The sequence below is a fragment of the Bos indicus genome, chromosome 2 (genome assembly GCF_029378745.1).
Source record: "Bos indicus isolate NIAB-ARS_2022 breed Sahiwal x Tharparkar chromosome 2, NIAB-ARS_B.indTharparkar_mat_pri_1.0, whole genome shotgun sequence".
NCBI lineage: Eukaryota > Metazoa > Chordata > Mammalia > Artiodactyla > Bovidae > Bos > Bos indicus.
This window is the reverse complement of record NC_091761.1, coordinates 132781020-132796234: the sequence shown is the minus strand read 5'-3', so window position 1 is coordinate 132796234 and position 15215 is coordinate 132781020. Positions and strand designations below refer to the sequence as shown.

The following is a 15215-nucleotide window of genomic DNA, read 5'->3' as shown; positions in this document are numbered from 1 at the left end:
CCCAGGGGTCCTCAGGGCAAGGTCACGGCCCCTGAGCTCCGGGGCTGGCAGTGCCTGATAATGTTCCAGTTTTACATTTTTGTGCTAGAAACCCCCGTGCTCTCTTCAGGCCTCAGTTTAGCAAACATGCAACCGGCGACTTCCCTGCCACGTCCAGTGGTTAGGACGCCACCTTCCAGTGCAGTGGATGTGGGTTCGATCCCTGGTCGGGGAGCCAAGACCCCACATGCCTTGCAGCCAAAAAACCAAAAGCGTAAAACATAAGCAACACTGTCAAAAAAAAAAATCTTTAAAAAGCAAATCAGAAAACCCCTAAAACCTCACGCAACCTGGCGTTAGCTGTGCTGGTGGGGGTCAGGGTGCCCAGCTTCCCCCACCACGAGTGCAGTGCGTGTGTGTGTGTGTGTGTGTGTATTGGGGGGTGTTGCTGGGCCAGGCTGATGTTGAAGCTGAAGGGAGGAGCCAAGGCTGTCCTGGCTACCCACCCCCAGGGGAGTTTTCAGATGCCCAGGGAGGGGCCTGGTCTGCCTGCTTTCAGACAGGACGGCGTGGCTGGCTCAAACCACGCGTATGCGGTACCTGGGGCAACTGGTTTATGCTTGGGAAATGTTTGGCACTTGACACATGGCAGCTGGTAGTGTAGTAACTGGAAACTGAAGCTCCTGTTCCCGGGGGACTTTCATCGCAGCGACTTCCCCTGGCGGAGTTTGCTTGAGGATGTAACTGCAGCCCACGACCCACCCCTTCCTGGCAGCTGGTGCCTTTGCCACTGGTTCCCACATCTACCCAACCAGGGGCGATGCCCACTGGCTTCAGACCTGGGCTTGAGTCCTGCTCTGCCATGCTCCCGCTGAGTGACCCTGGGCAAGTCCCTTAGCCTCTCAAAACCTCAGAGGTCGTGGGCTGCAGTTACATCCATACAGTGGGGATACGGACACTGAAAAAGGCTCAGGGCAGAGCTGGACATCGCGTTGGTACATGAAGCTATTATTAACTCTCTAGGACAGACATGTAGTGGGGGGACGAGGTTCCTGTAAGCCTGGAAAATGGATCTAGAAACCCAAATTAGGTTTGTGTGGCTGCTGGGGTGGGTCCCCCCGATTTCCCAGTAAGAATGCTTTGGACCGTCTGCCCTGAGTAGTCTGAGATGTGGAAGAGTCCTTGGGGAGTATGTTTAATATGCAGACGAGCAGGCTCCACTTCTAGAGATTGATGGAGGAGGTCTGGGCAGCGGGGCTCTGGGATCTGCATTTTAAGTAAACTCTCCAGATGCGTCAAAGGTCAGGGACCTTGGAACACGCTTTGCCTTCCGATGCAGGGGGTGTGGGTTCAATATCTGGTGGGAGAGCCAAGATCCCACATGCCTTGCAGCCAAAAAACCAAACACATCAAACAGAAGCAACACTGTCATAAATTAAACACCCTCCTTGCTCCCTATTCCAAGGTTTTGGGCGTGTGTGCTAAATCACCTCAGCTGTGCTGACTCTGTGCAGCACTGTGTAGCCTGCCAGGCTCCTCTGTCCACGGGATTCTCCAGACAGGAATCCTGGGGTGGGCTGCCACGGCCTCCTCCAGAGGATCTTCCCCACCCAGGGATTGAGCCCACACATCTTACTTCTCTCGCACTGGCAGGCGGCTCTTTACCACTAGTACCACCCGGGAAGCCCACTCCGTTTCACAGCCTGGCGGTCAGGTGCTTCTCTTCCGGTCCAGCCTGAACGCTTCCACGTGTATCCTCTGGTTGTTCCGGTTACTCTCCGGAGAAACAGACTGTCCTGACTAGTAATCTGGGCTCGGGGAGTGAGTGAGGGCTGGGGAAGGAGTGGAAAGAGGGCAGTAATGTAGGGGCGAGAACATGGGCTTTGGAGGTTCAAATCCAGGTTATCAGTCGAGCATTGCATGATGGGAACATTCCTAAGCCTCAGTTTCCTAATCTGCGGAATGGGGATAATGATGCCTGGCCCTGAGACCATGTGCAGGTTAGAGAGGACGTGTGCCAAGGGCCTGGGGGCATTGCCCTGGCACAGGGATGGTGCCTGTGAACAGGACTTACTGGTTCCCCAGTGAGTTCTTACAATCCTCTCGTCTGGGGTGGACCGGGCCGGGGCGCGTCCCTGGCACATGGGTCGCTGGGCTGGAGTAAGACGTGCGCCATCCCCACCCCTCAAAGTCGGCCCCAGGGGGCCCGGGGGCGCTCACCACGGAGGACAGGTCCACGTTCTCCACCCTCCTGTCTTGCAGCAGCACAGGCTGCAGGCCGGCCACGTGGAGCCGCACGGACGACGTGCGGTAGACGAAGCTCAGCAGCCAGTCCGCCCTGCGGGGAGAGGACGCAGTGAGAAGGGGTGGACGCCAGCTCAGGAGGGCCTGGCCCGGCTCCAGCGAGCCTGGTGGGATGGGCGCTTCTGTGGGAAACTGGGGCTCGCTGTGCCCCGGGATGGCGGGGGCAGCTGCAGGTGCCGATGCTTTGGGAGCACCGCTGGGCCTGGCAGCTCCGGGGAAGCCGCTTGGTTCCCTGCCGGCTCCCTGGGGCAGAAAACAGTGCTGAGAGCAACAGACAGTCTCTGCTGAGTGGATGACTGAGGGAACCGCATGCCATTCTCCAGAAATCAGCATGAGGCTGGGAGGGACGCTCTCCGCTGATTGTGGGCTTCCAGTTCCCCGGGGTGTCTGGGCCAGGGCTCCTGGGAGATCAAAGAGAGGCAGCAGGACATCTGTCTTGGGGAGAGGACCACGGGGGTCCAGGACACATCTCTGCAGGCTGGGACTCTGGGTTTGGGGCCCCCCATCTGACTGTGAACGGGAGGGACTGAGACAGGCCCAGCCTGCAGCCTCCTGCCCTCACTAGGAGGCCAGGGTGACCCCCAGGTGGGTCACAGCCCTGCAACAGTCCTCCTCCGCTCTCAGGGGTGCTGTGAACCCCATGCTCTGTACCCCGTCACTCCTAGCCAGACATCCGCCCTGCACTCCAGAGAGAGGATAACCCCGGACCCTCTGCAGCCTGATTCTTCAGGTACACCGAGCTGTGTCCACAGAAGGCCTGGTCTACAGGGTCCATGGGGCAGTGTTCCCCCTCGAGCCCCTGCGCCCTGCCCGGGGTGACGCTGGCCCTGTTCTCCAGCAGGTCCGTGCGCGTGGACACTTCTGTTCCCTCTCAGTCTCCAGGACTGGAACTCTACTCGGCACATCAGGCTGTCCTTCGTTTAGGCCGAGTCTGACTCTGGTTTGCAGGGTCCCCTGAGTCCATTACTCTTCTGCGCTTGTTTGAAAGCAGGGCTCTCCCTCCCTGCCGTGTGGGGGGGATCGGCTGAGAGTCAGGGCTCCCTGCCCTGCCTGTCTGACCACAGGCGAGGCCCCCGAGCTGTCTGGGACCCATGGTGTGGCGGGCTCCCTAGGCTCCCTGGTAGCTTTGACCCTTCAGGGTCTCTGACCACATGGGTGTCTGTGTGGTACCACCCTGGACACCCCTGGAAGGACCGGGGTCCAGAGTTGAGGGGCTCTCAACAGACCCTTGGGCTTCCCAGGCGGCGCTAGTGGTAAAGAACCCACCTCCCAGTGCAGGAGACATAAAGAGATGTGGGATCGATCCCTGGGTCAGGAAGATCCCCTGGAGGAGGGCATGGCAACCCACTCTGGTATTAGTGCCTGGAGAACCCCAAGGACAGAGGGGCCTGGTGGGCTGCAGTCCATGGGGTCACAGAGAGTTGGATACGACTGAAGCGACTTAGTACACTCGTACGCAGGCAACAGACCCACCTGCTGTGTCCCCGCCGACTCCACCGTGTGAATCACCCACCAGGTCCCTCAAACAGAAGCCGGCAGGACCATGTCCCAGGTCCCCCTTCCCCCCTTGGAAGGCCACTGATCACTGAATCCGCCTGCCCTGCTCCCCCTGGACCTTCTGCTCCAGCTCTGAAATCAGGCAGCCCCTCCCCCAGCCCCTCCCCTTCCTTAAACTCTCACCCGACCCCTGTCCTCTCAGTAGCTGACCGAGACTCCCCACTGCCCACAAGCGTTCTTTTCTAGAAAATTCCTTAACTCCGTCCAGACAGCAATGCTTGCACACCCCAATGGTTAGCCTCATACTGAAGGCCCAGGAGAGTGTCCCTCAGAATGATGGCTAAGGGGAGAAGGGAGACTGATCCGAGCTGTTCTATCAAGTCATCGTGAGACTCGTGCATCAAACACAGGGTGTGAGGGAGGCCCCCGAGATGGTTCTGACACGGAAAGTTGTAAATGAGAGACGTGCCTGGGGTACGGTGGGTGAGAATCCACCGGCCAGTGCGGGGACACGGGTGTGACCGCTGCTTGGGGAGATCCCACATGCTGTGGGGCAACTAAGCCCGAGTACCACAAGTACTGAGTCCGGGCGCCTGGAGCCGTGCTCCCCAACAAGAGAGGCCAGTGCAACCAGAAGCCTGTGCCTCGCAACTCGAGAGTGGTCCCCCCGCTCAGCGCAACTGGAGAAAGCCCACGCCTGGCAACAAAGACCCAGAACAACCCAAAAGATAAGACAGGAAGAAGGTCATCAACGGGCAAGGCCAGCGTCGTTCCTGCCCACGGTCCATCTGAACTCTGACCACCCTCTACTTAACGACGCTAACTGCACTCGTTTATACACACGTACGGATGAACTTCCAAGGACAGAGGAGCCTGGCGGGCTACAGTCCACGGGGTCGCAGGAGCTGGACGTGACTAGGCGACAGAACGGTGACGACAGACAAGGCGAGATCGCGTGTTAGAAGGTTCCAGAGCCTCGAAACTGCTGAAGGAGCCCAGCGCTTTTGTAGAGGCTGCCAGACCCCCTCACGGCGGGTGGGCCACAGCCCCCGCCTGGACCGCACGGCGCTAGTCCTGCCCTGTCAGTCGCCGGCTGTGTGACCTCGGGCGAGTTGCTTGACCCCTCTGAGCCTCAGGCTGGTCACTGTGAGTCACCGTGCGGGGAGGGCAGGAGCACGCCCAGAGAGGGCATCCTGTGCGCCCAGCACTCACACCCGCGAGCCCGGGAGGCACTGCTGCGATGACAGCCCTAGCTCGGGGCCTTCACGGGCTCCGTGGCCGCTCTTGCCAGGCCTACTCTTCCCGGCTCTGCCGGGCTCCTATCCCCTCCTTCACCATCGAGCTTGCACGTGCCCCCTCCAGGAGTGGCCCTGAGCCCCTCCCCCTGACATTAATAACCCCTGTCCCTCTGGCGCCTGCCGTGTGCTCCCCTTTCGGTGTTTGTTACATGTCCTCTGTGGGTCCGTCCCTGGGTATTTTCCTTTCCTGGGCAGAGAGCTCGTTGAGGGTAGAACCGTGCCCTAGACCTGCATCCTGCCTCCCAAGTGGAGTCGTGAAACCCCTTGGTGGGTGGGGTGCCCAGCAAGCCAGGCCTCAGTGCTCCAGGCCAGGCGGATGCACGAATCAAGCTGGCCCTTGACCAGCACCGTGGGACCTGCAGAAGGCTGTGCCCTGGGTCCTCTCAGGCCTGGAGCCGCTTGTGGGCAGGGGTCCGCCCTCCCACCGCCCACTCCTTCTAACATCAGCCCCTCCCCACATGGCACTGGAGCAGACACCACTCAGGGTCCCCTGGAGCTCAGAATGAAACCCTCTCACTGCAGATGCCCCAGGGGTCAGGAGACAGGCTCACCCGAGTTCACATCCTGGCTCTGCTGTGTGACCTTGGCCTTTGACCCTGTCTGCGCTTCAGTGTCCTTGCAGTACAACAGGGAACAGCTCCACTCAGCCCGGCTGGCTCCCAGGGAGTGTGTGAAAGCAGGCGAAGAGCTTGCGAGTTTTATTAATGCACATTATAAATGTATAAATGGATATAGTTTGGTAGCTTTGGCCTGAAGCTCCCTTACCCCCTCACTCACTCTCCATCTTAAGTAAGTTCACGGCAACCAAAGAGTGTTTGGGGGCCAAGAATGTGAATTCCTGGCTGCTGCTTAATTTAATCAAGAAACGACAGTTACTGTTTTGGTCTGCACATTCCTCCCCTCTTCTCTCCTTCCTCCTTCTCCTTCTTTTTCCTCTCTGGAGAGATGGCTCAGGATCTCACAAAATAATGGAAACCAAGCTTATTAGCCTCAGGTTCTCAACAGAACAGGTGGCTTTAATCGGATTTTGCTGCTTTGATATTGCACACATGCACTTTTAATTCCTTCCCTTTGCTGTTTATGAAACACACCAAAAACATCCTGTGCTGTGAATATGCCCATGTTGCTTACTGGGCACCCACAAACTGCCATTCCCACCCCACATAATCTCCTTGAATCTTCCCAGACCTCCTGTGCAGGACGGCCTCTTATTCCCATTGCACAGGTAGGAATACTGAGCTTCAGATTTGCTTGTCCAAAGGCATCCGAGAGATAAAGCGTGGAGCCAAGATTTTAACCAAGGACTGTTTGATGTCAATGTTGTGTCCATTCTTTTTCTTATTTCTTAAACTGCCCTTACTTAAAAGTCTCTTTTATTAAAAAAGAAGTACATATATACACACACGTAACTGACCACTTTGGTATATACGTGGAACTAAAGCAATACTGGACATCAACTATGTATCAATGGGGAAAAAACCCTTCCAAGCCCTCCTTGCAATCCCTATCTACTCTTCATGGGTTTCACTGTTATCCGAGTCTCATGGTCCCTCTGGACCTCCCTGTTCATTTCCAGACACACAGATACATGTATGCACACACAGGAACTTCTTCTGTAAACGGGCCCATAGAACGGATTGCTGCCCTTGCTTTTTTAAAAACATGATTCCCCTCTTTGTGGTCATTTAGGTCACTGGGCTGCTTTCAATTTTTATAAACGAAGCTGCAAGGATCCCCTCTGTGCATCCATCTCTGTGCATGTGAGTATCTATTTATGTAGGATCACAGGAGCCAGAGTCTGTGGTGTCAGAAGACTGGCACATTAATAATTTGGATAGATATTGCCAATTACCCCCAAAAAGGATTCACTAAATTCAACTACCACCAAGAGTATAACAATGCCCATTTCACCACATCGTCACCGACACTGAATGCTATTCACATTTCAGATGTTCGACGATGTGACGGATGATAAACAGTATTTTACTTACTTTACTTTGCATCTATTTCATTAATAATGAGGTTGGATATCTTTTCAACAGTTTATTCACTGCATTTATTCCATGCTTATGTGTAGACATCTTTTGGCCATTTTCTCTTTTATCTCTTAAATTTTTTTAGGCCACACCATGCGGCATGTGGGATTTTCAGTTTCCCAGTCAGGGAGTGAACCCACGCCCCCCGCATTGGGAGTGTGTAGTCTTACCACTGGATGGCCAGAGAAGTCTCTGGCCATTTTCTTATTGGATTTTTAAAATTGATTTGATTGAGCTCTTTATATATTATGGCTCTTTATCATTGTTTCTTTGTTCTCTCTACCATATTCTGATTCTAAGAACTCAGCTGAGAATATGAGGGACAGGGTTTGGGGAGAATGGACACATGTACATATCTGGCTGAGTCCCTTCGCTGTTTACCTGAAACCACCACAGCATTGCTCGTCGGCTATACCCCAGTACAAAGTAAAAAGTTTAAAGTTTGAAAAGAAAAAAGAATATGAACGATAAAGCCATACTAATTGGTTGAACTCTGGTGTCCTGGTTAATGCCCTCTATCCATGGCTAAAGATCATCTTTATCTTTAGCTCTGGACGTGGGCTAAGTTATCAAAATGATGAAGACTTTCCAAATCTGTTCTATTCAGGTGCAGGTTCCACTTGGGATGGTTGGGCTTAGATCAAAACTAAAGTTAACCGGCCTTGCGACTCAACTTCTCTGAGCCTCAGCTTTCTCACTTGTGAAATGGGATCAACAATATGAACCCCTTAGGGTTTGGGGGTAGGATCTTCCCTTCCTCCCCTGTGTCTAGGGCGCCACCTTGGCTGAAGCCCCCAAGTCCTTCTCAAATCCCCAGCCAGGATGCCTCCTTTCTAGCCCCACAGCCATCAGCCTCCGTAGCCCTCAGCTCCTGCTGGAGGATCTGTCATATGCTGTGGGTGCTGGGCCCCCCAGGGCTGTCATCCCCACCCCGAGACATTGCTCTGAAAGCCTGGACAATCCCCACTCCCTTCCTACCAAATAATGCACACGAGGGACTTCCCTGGTGGTCTGGTGGGTTAAGAATCCGCCTTTCAATGCAGGGGACATGGGTTCGATTCCTGGTCAGAGAGAAGATCCCACATGCCACGGGGCAACTAAGCCTGCGTGCTCTAACTACTGAGCTTGCACACCGTGCCTAGAGAAGACTGCAGGCCGCAGCAGAGACCCAGCGCAGCCAAAAAACAATAAACGAACACAGCACACCAGGGCTCGTTAGTCATCGCTTAAAGACCTCCCATTTGGGGCTCGCTCTTTGCCTCTGTCTCAGCCACTCACCCGTGTCCCTCTTGCCCCAGATCACGGTGACCAGCCTGGCCTCTCGAGTCATCCTATAATCTGGTCTCGGGCCTGACCTAGGAAGTCCTCCCCAGGACCTGTCCCTCTCGTGCATCGTCCCATGGACACGGACGCTGCCCACTTCAGGATCCCTGGCCTGGGCCTTGCTCCTTCCAGGGCTGGTGCCCCACTGCTCCCTGAGATCCTCCGGGACGAGGGCCTGGCCTCAAACATCTGTGTCCCCAGGCGACACCTAGGTCACTAGGTCACTAGGCGCTCAGTTAGGGTTGTCAGCTCCCCAGCAGCACGAGGTCTGGACAGACCTGCAGTAGCCATTGACGATCCTTCCAGAGACCACCTTCCGGAAAGGCTCCCAGTGCTTGGCTTCTCCGTCCACAGGTGCGCCCAGCAGGACGACGTCCTCAATGATCCCTTGGCAATCTGGAGAGAGGCCCCAGAAAAGATCGTCAGCGCCCCTGGCCACAGTGGGTCCTGCGAGGGACCGTCCAACAGCCGTGGAAGAAATGGATATGAGACCCACGAGAAGGCACATATGCACTCACTATTGTTCAGTCGCTCAGTCACGTCTGACAATTACGACTCCACAGGCTGCAGCACGCCAGGCTTCCCTGTCCTTGCAGGCGCAAACACATTCGTGCACACATTCATGCAAACGCACACCGTACTGCGGCTTCTGTTCACAGAGGCTCAGGCCCTGGGTCAAGCCCTCTGGTGCCTGATCCATTCCTACAAAGCCCGCACACCGAGCCTGTGCCCCACAACTAGAGAAGACGGCCACAGCAAGACCCAGCGCAGTCAAAAAGGAATGAATGAATAATCCAAGCACACATCATCCCCGTTTCAGAGTTTAGGAAAACCAAAGACATTTTCAGGATCACATGGCCAGTGGGTAGCACAGTCCAAGTGGGGACCCACATCTATTTCCACCATCCGTGAAGCTCACGACTGACCGTACACTCAGATGGAGTGTTTCCCTTTAGAAGGGACTCATGGTCCCTGGCATGTTGCATGTGCCAGGCAGGAGATACCACAGCCTTCCTCTGGCAACAGTCCCTGGGGGCCTGTATGGCCTGGCGGTAAGGCGGGAGTGCAGAGGAGAGGGGGGCGAAAGGGCATGGAGTGGACGCATCGGCGCTGACCTAGCGGTTCAGGGTATTTCAGGCAAGGGCTCCTCACACTGCAGCTCGTGGATGAGCGCTGGCCCGTGGGGTGTCCGTCCTCTCAGTATAGATCAGAGCAGCAGTGTCTCTTTGATGTCCCTGCAGACTGGAAACCCACAGCTCACACGCACTTTGAGAAGTGCTGCTCTCAGCCTGCCGGGGTGCACACGCGCGCCCCACCCCCAGCCGCTGTCCACCCCCGAGCCAGCTCTGTTTGCTCTGGCCTCGTCTCACTTGTTTACATCTGTCTCCTCCTCTCACCTCTGGGTTCAGGGAGGGCGGGGCTCCGGCTTGCCATGGTCACAGCTGCCTGGTCTATCCTTGGGGTTCAAGAAGGGTGTGAATGAATGGGTGAGTAAATACGCGGCCATCCCCCGGGACAGCCAGTATCTGCACTTTGTAGCTGCAAAGCTCTGGGTTCAAATCCCAGCTTAGTGACTTCTGAGCTAAGTCACTTCTCTGAGCCTACAAGTGGCTATGGTACTGCCTTGAGGGCCTCTGGACTGCATGGGGATCCAACCAGTCCATCCTAAAGGAAATCTGTCCGGAATATTCACTGGAAGGACTGATGCTGAAGCTGAAACTCCAATACTTTGGCTACTTGATGCGAAGAACTGACTCATTGGAAAAGTCCCTGATGCTGGGAAAGATTGAAGGCAGGAGGAGAAGGGGACAACAGAGGATGAGATGGTTGGATGGCTTCACCCATTTGATGGATATCAGTTTGAGCAAGCTCTGGGAGCTGGCGACGGACAGGGAGGCCTGGCATGCTGCAGTCCATGGGGTTGCAAAGAGTCGGACACGACTGAGTGACTGAACTGAACTGAGGGTCTTTGTGGGGATGAAGTCATGGTGGGGAAAACCCAGGGTGGTGAACGCACAGAGGAAGCTGGCGGACCCCCTGCCTGCCTTGCTCTCCCACCTCCCAGCACGTAGCTCCTTCTTAGAGTCCTGAGCGCCCCTACACTTGGGGAGTTACCTGCTCCGTGTTATTCTTGGGGAGTGGGCCCTACAGGGACAACTCAGCCAGCCCTGCCCGTCTCCTGCTGAGAGACACAGGGCAGCTGGCTTCCTCTTCCTGGGCTCCGGTTTCTAACCAGAGCGCATTTGGTTTCCATTTGAGCTGCATGTCAGACTTTGAGTAAAGGGTTCTGGGCTAACGGGAGTCTGAGAACCCCTGTGCTCCTCTGGCTCTGACAGATCAGATTCCCTGGCACAGAATCCTGACGTTACTCCTTGGCTTCCAGGGAGAGGATAATCTGGCAGAAAGATGTGAAGCCTCGGGAAGCTGGTGGTTCGTGTTGAATGGTAAAGATGACTCAGATGCTCTTCCACGTAAGGGCTACTTCAGGTGCTTGTGCTTCCAGCGAGGCTGTAGATTTTATTCTGAACCCTGCTCTTGGCGGATGAGGAAACACGGGGTCTCAGAGGGGAGGGGGCGTGCCGAAGGTCACTTGGGTAGCTGCCAGGTCCTGGGCATCCCTCCAGCAGCAGCAACTCAGAGCGCAGCGATCATGGAGGGGTTATCATCACCCCACAGTGCCAACGGCTGTGGGCCAAGGCCAATGATGGAGCTTTGCGCTCTCTCTGGATGCCGGCCACTCAGGGCACCTGCCGTGGCACCTGCCGGATGAATCTATCTCAGGAGCTCCGCTGCCCCAGGGGCCATCACCTGGCGGGCTGGGACCCCTTGTGGCCAGCAGTGGGATTGCGGCATTCCCCACCAGGTCGCCTAGGGCGACCACCAGGATGCCGTGATTCCCATCAGACAGCTGTGATGAACAGCAAAGAGATAGCTGCCTTTTGCTGAACTGAGACTAGCAGCTGAAACTCATAAAACAGTCCAGAACCGTCAAATCCAGCCAGGGTGGGCAGCGAGCTGGAAACATGTTTACTGAAGCCTGGTTGAAAACTGACTTAACGAGACCTCCTCCCCTTCTGACGGTTACACAGTCGTAGGTGCTCTCCTTACATTTTAAAACATGATTTGTTCTCTGGAACAAAAGGCAAACCTGGAGATAAGCCACGAAGCAGACTGTCTGTGACACACAGGTGTTAGCCAAAAAAACTTGCTGCTGCTACTGCTGCTAAGTCGCTTCAGTCGTGTCCGACTCTGTGTGACCCCATAGACGGCAACCCATCAGGCTCCATCGCCTCTGGGATTTTCCAGGCAAGAACACTGGAGCGGGTTGCCATTTCCATCTCCAATGCATGAAAGTGAAAAGTCAAAGTGAAGTTGCTCAGTCGTGTCCGACTCTTAGCGACCCCATAGACTGCAGCCCACCAGGCTCCTCTGTCCATGGGATTTTCCAGGCAAGAGTACTGGAGTGGGGTGCCATTGCCTCATTTTAGACCTACCCAAGGGAGAACTCTATGTCTTGTTCCCAGAATGATACAGTCCAGGAGGGAAAGTCTGAGTTAAGAAAACTGGCCACTGAATTAGATGCCAGGGGAAAAAAAATGTCAAAATTCATTGTTTGGTCCAAAACTTTATAATACCAGAAAATTCCAGTCTTCCAGGTAAAACACAGAAAACCCTCACTCAGGTACCACTTTTAGAGTCAAGAAGGGCCCTTCCGTGGGCACATGTGAGCCTTCATGTCACCGTGGAGTTCCCTCGTGGTCCAGTGGCTAAGACTCCACACTCCAAATGCAGGGTGTCTGGGTTCAACCCCTGGTCAGGGGACTAGACCCCACGTGCCGCAACTAAGACCCAGCACAGCTGAATAAATGTTTTAAAAAAGAAACTGGGATTTAATATTTTAACAATGATAATGAACATAAGACCACCTTACCGCCGTTTAACTGCAGGGACCATAAATGTTTTCTGAAATGTGTGAGATTTATTCCAGTTGCTACCATCAGCTTTTCTTCCTGTGAATTTTTAAGGTGTGAAGATAGTCCCATAGCTTTATAAACAGTCAGGGGTCCAACAAGCATTGGTCACCTTCGAGTAGAGGACACAGGCATGTCCAGCTTTTAGGCGTGGATTTCTTATTTTTTAAGCAATCCTGTGTATGTTTCCAATACAATGCTTTTACTGCGAAGGTGGAGGCCCTTCAGCCTGTTAGGACTTTGGAATTAAGGCAGAGCCATCCCTCCAGCAGTGGAGAAGAAATGCTCTATCTGTCCTGTGTTTTTTTTTTTTTTAACTTTTTAGTTATGTATTTATTTATTTAGCTGCACTGGACTGGAGTCGAGGCACGTGGGATCTTTCGCTGGGGCAGGTGGGATCTAGTCCCCCGAGCAGGGATTGAACCCAGGCCCCCTGCACGGGGAGTGAGGAGTCTTGGCCACTGAAGCACCAGGAAGTGTTCATCGGTCCTGCCTTCTCTCCACTTTCGGTGCTTTTGGTCACTCACGTGTGCTATGAGAAACACTACTTTTCCAAACTGTCTTTGACTTCTATCTCTTATTTTTATTCTTAACACGGGAGCCAAAGTGATCCCTTTAAAAGTCAGGTCATAGGCACGAGGTAGGCACCTTCTGGGGGTGATGGAAATTTTCGACAACTGAGTCGTGGAATGCTTTGGACTGTACGTTTGCTGAAAATCACTGACTTATATACTGAAGACGGGGGGATTGTGTAGTATGTAAATTACACTGGAGGGAGAGTCAGATCATTTCACTCTCATGCTCAAGACCCTCTCATGGGGTCCATCTCTCCTGGGGTAAGTCATCTTCAGCAGCTCCTGAAGCCCACCGACACCTCCCCCACGCATCCCCTCACTCGCTCTGCTCCAGCCAGACTGGCCTCACTGTTCCAGAACATGCCAGGCCTTTCCCTCGCTGACCCCTCCTCCCAATGCCTTTCCCCCTGACATCCACACGCCTTCCCCTGGCACCTCTCTGCTTAACTGTCACCCTCCAAAGGGAGGAGGATTCAACCTCCCACCCCGACCAGGAGTCCCATCTCTTCTCTGATTTCCTTTTCTCCACAGCACTTGAGACCATCTGACTCATGACCTAGTTGTCTTTTAAAATCTCTTTTCGGTCTGCCGGCCACTACATGGGAGCTTCCCGAGGCTGAGACTGTTCTTTCTCAAGTTCCCCAGGGAGGCCTGTCTAGTCAAGGCTGTGGTTTTTCCAGGAGTCATGTATGGATGTGAGAGTTGGACCATAAAGAAGGCTGAGTGCTGAAGAATTGATGCTTTTGAACTGTGGTGTTGGAGAAGACTCTCGAGAGTCTCTTAGACAGCAAGGAGATCAAAACAGCCAATTCTAAAGGAAATCAGTCCTGAATATTCATTGGAAGGACTGATGCTAAAGCTAAAATTCCAATACTTTGGCCACCTGATGCAGAGCCGACTCACTGGAAAAGACCCTGGTGCTGGGAAAGATTGAAGGCGGGAGGAGAAGGGGATGACAGAGGATGAGATGGTGGGATGGTATTGCTGACTCAATGGACCTGAGTTTGAGCAAGCTCTGGGAGTTGGTGAAGGACAGGGAAGCCTGGTGTGCTGCAGTCCTTGGGGTTGCAAAGAGTTGGACACGACTGAGCAACTGGACAACAACAGGGAATCCCCAGTGCCCTCAGCAAACAGCACCTGGCAGAGGTGCTGTGCTCAGTAAGTACTTGTGGGATGAATGAAAGCAAGCCACAGGACTCGGCAGTATGAACCCTTTGTGGTGAGAATACATGCAAAAAAAATTTTTTTTTAATTGAGAGGTGCCAGTCGAGGATCTCTGTAGACTGGATAATGAAGAGCAAGTGCTGACTCTGCTGAAAGTAAATGTGAGTATTTAACCACTGCTCTCAGCTTTTCGGGCTTTCCTGGTGGCTCAGTCAGTAAAGAATGCCCCTGCAACACAGGAGACATGAGTTTCATCCCTGGGTGGGAAGATCCCCCAGAGGAGGGCATGGCAACCCACTCCAGTATTGTTGCCTGGAGAATCCCATGGACGGAGGAGCCTGGTGAGCTACAGTCCACAGGGTCACAAGGAGTTGGACAGGACTGAAGCAACTGAACACTCAAGCACCCACTCAGCTCTTTAACTGCTGGTTTCCAGGGTTCTGCTCCAGGGCAACGGCTGCTACTGTGGCTAGCTACGGTCTGCAGCGGGCAAGAACATGAACGGTCCTTCTGACCCTGCCCTGATGCAGCTGGTCCTTCTGACCCTGACCTGACTGAGCCGACCCTCCCCTGGCTTCTGACAGTGTGAGCCAGAGGCTCATGGTGACCCTCCCAAGAAGCACCTAACATCAGCCATATTCACAGAATCCCTTGGGCTTGGCCTACATGATACGGAAGGCTCGGGATCTCCAGACCCTTCAGGAGCTTCGTGGTGTAGCTCAAGGTGCTCCATCTCTGGGGGCAAAGATCCGGAGCGAATTTGAGGGCCTGCGTAAGGGCAAACCACCGCCAGCCAATTAAACGCCACCTGTCTCGCATGGCAGGTGCCATGATTAGAACTATCGGATGGCTGTTGAAACTCACAGAATTTCTGGATTCAGGTAGCTTTTTTTTTTGTCATTACATACTTTCTCCACCAGGAGATGCTGAAAGAGTGACAAGTGCCACAGGCAGGGCTGGGAAATGTTTGCCAGCAGAAAGCGCCCAGGGGCACAGAAACGCTGGGAATCGCCAGTCTGGGAGAAGTTGCTTGACCTTGAGCACAAAAGAAATCTTCAAATGCTGGTT

At 54.2% G+C, this 15215-nt stretch overlaps 1 protein-coding gene across 10 annotated transcripts in view; it reads right to left on the bottom strand.

The window, feature by feature from the left end:
• TMCO4 (transmembrane and coiled-coil domains 4) overlaps positions 1-15215 on the bottom strand; it is a 105671-nt gene that overhangs the window by 8848 nt on the left and 81608 nt on the right. For 8 of the 10 annotated variants that reach the window (XM_070777715.1, XM_070777707.1, XM_070777726.1 and 5 more), the window contains 2 exons: positions 8716-8833; positions 2200-2317 (listed from right to left, as the gene is read on the bottom strand). In XM_070777715.1, coding sequence (XP_070633816.1) covers positions 2200-2317; positions 8716-8833 — 236 coding nt within the window. Of the gene's footprint in view, positions 1-1615; positions 1812-2199; positions 2318-8715; positions 8834-15215 lie in introns of all 10 variants that reach the window. The other 2 variants (XM_070777718.1, XM_070777744.1) reach the window with 2 other exon arrangements.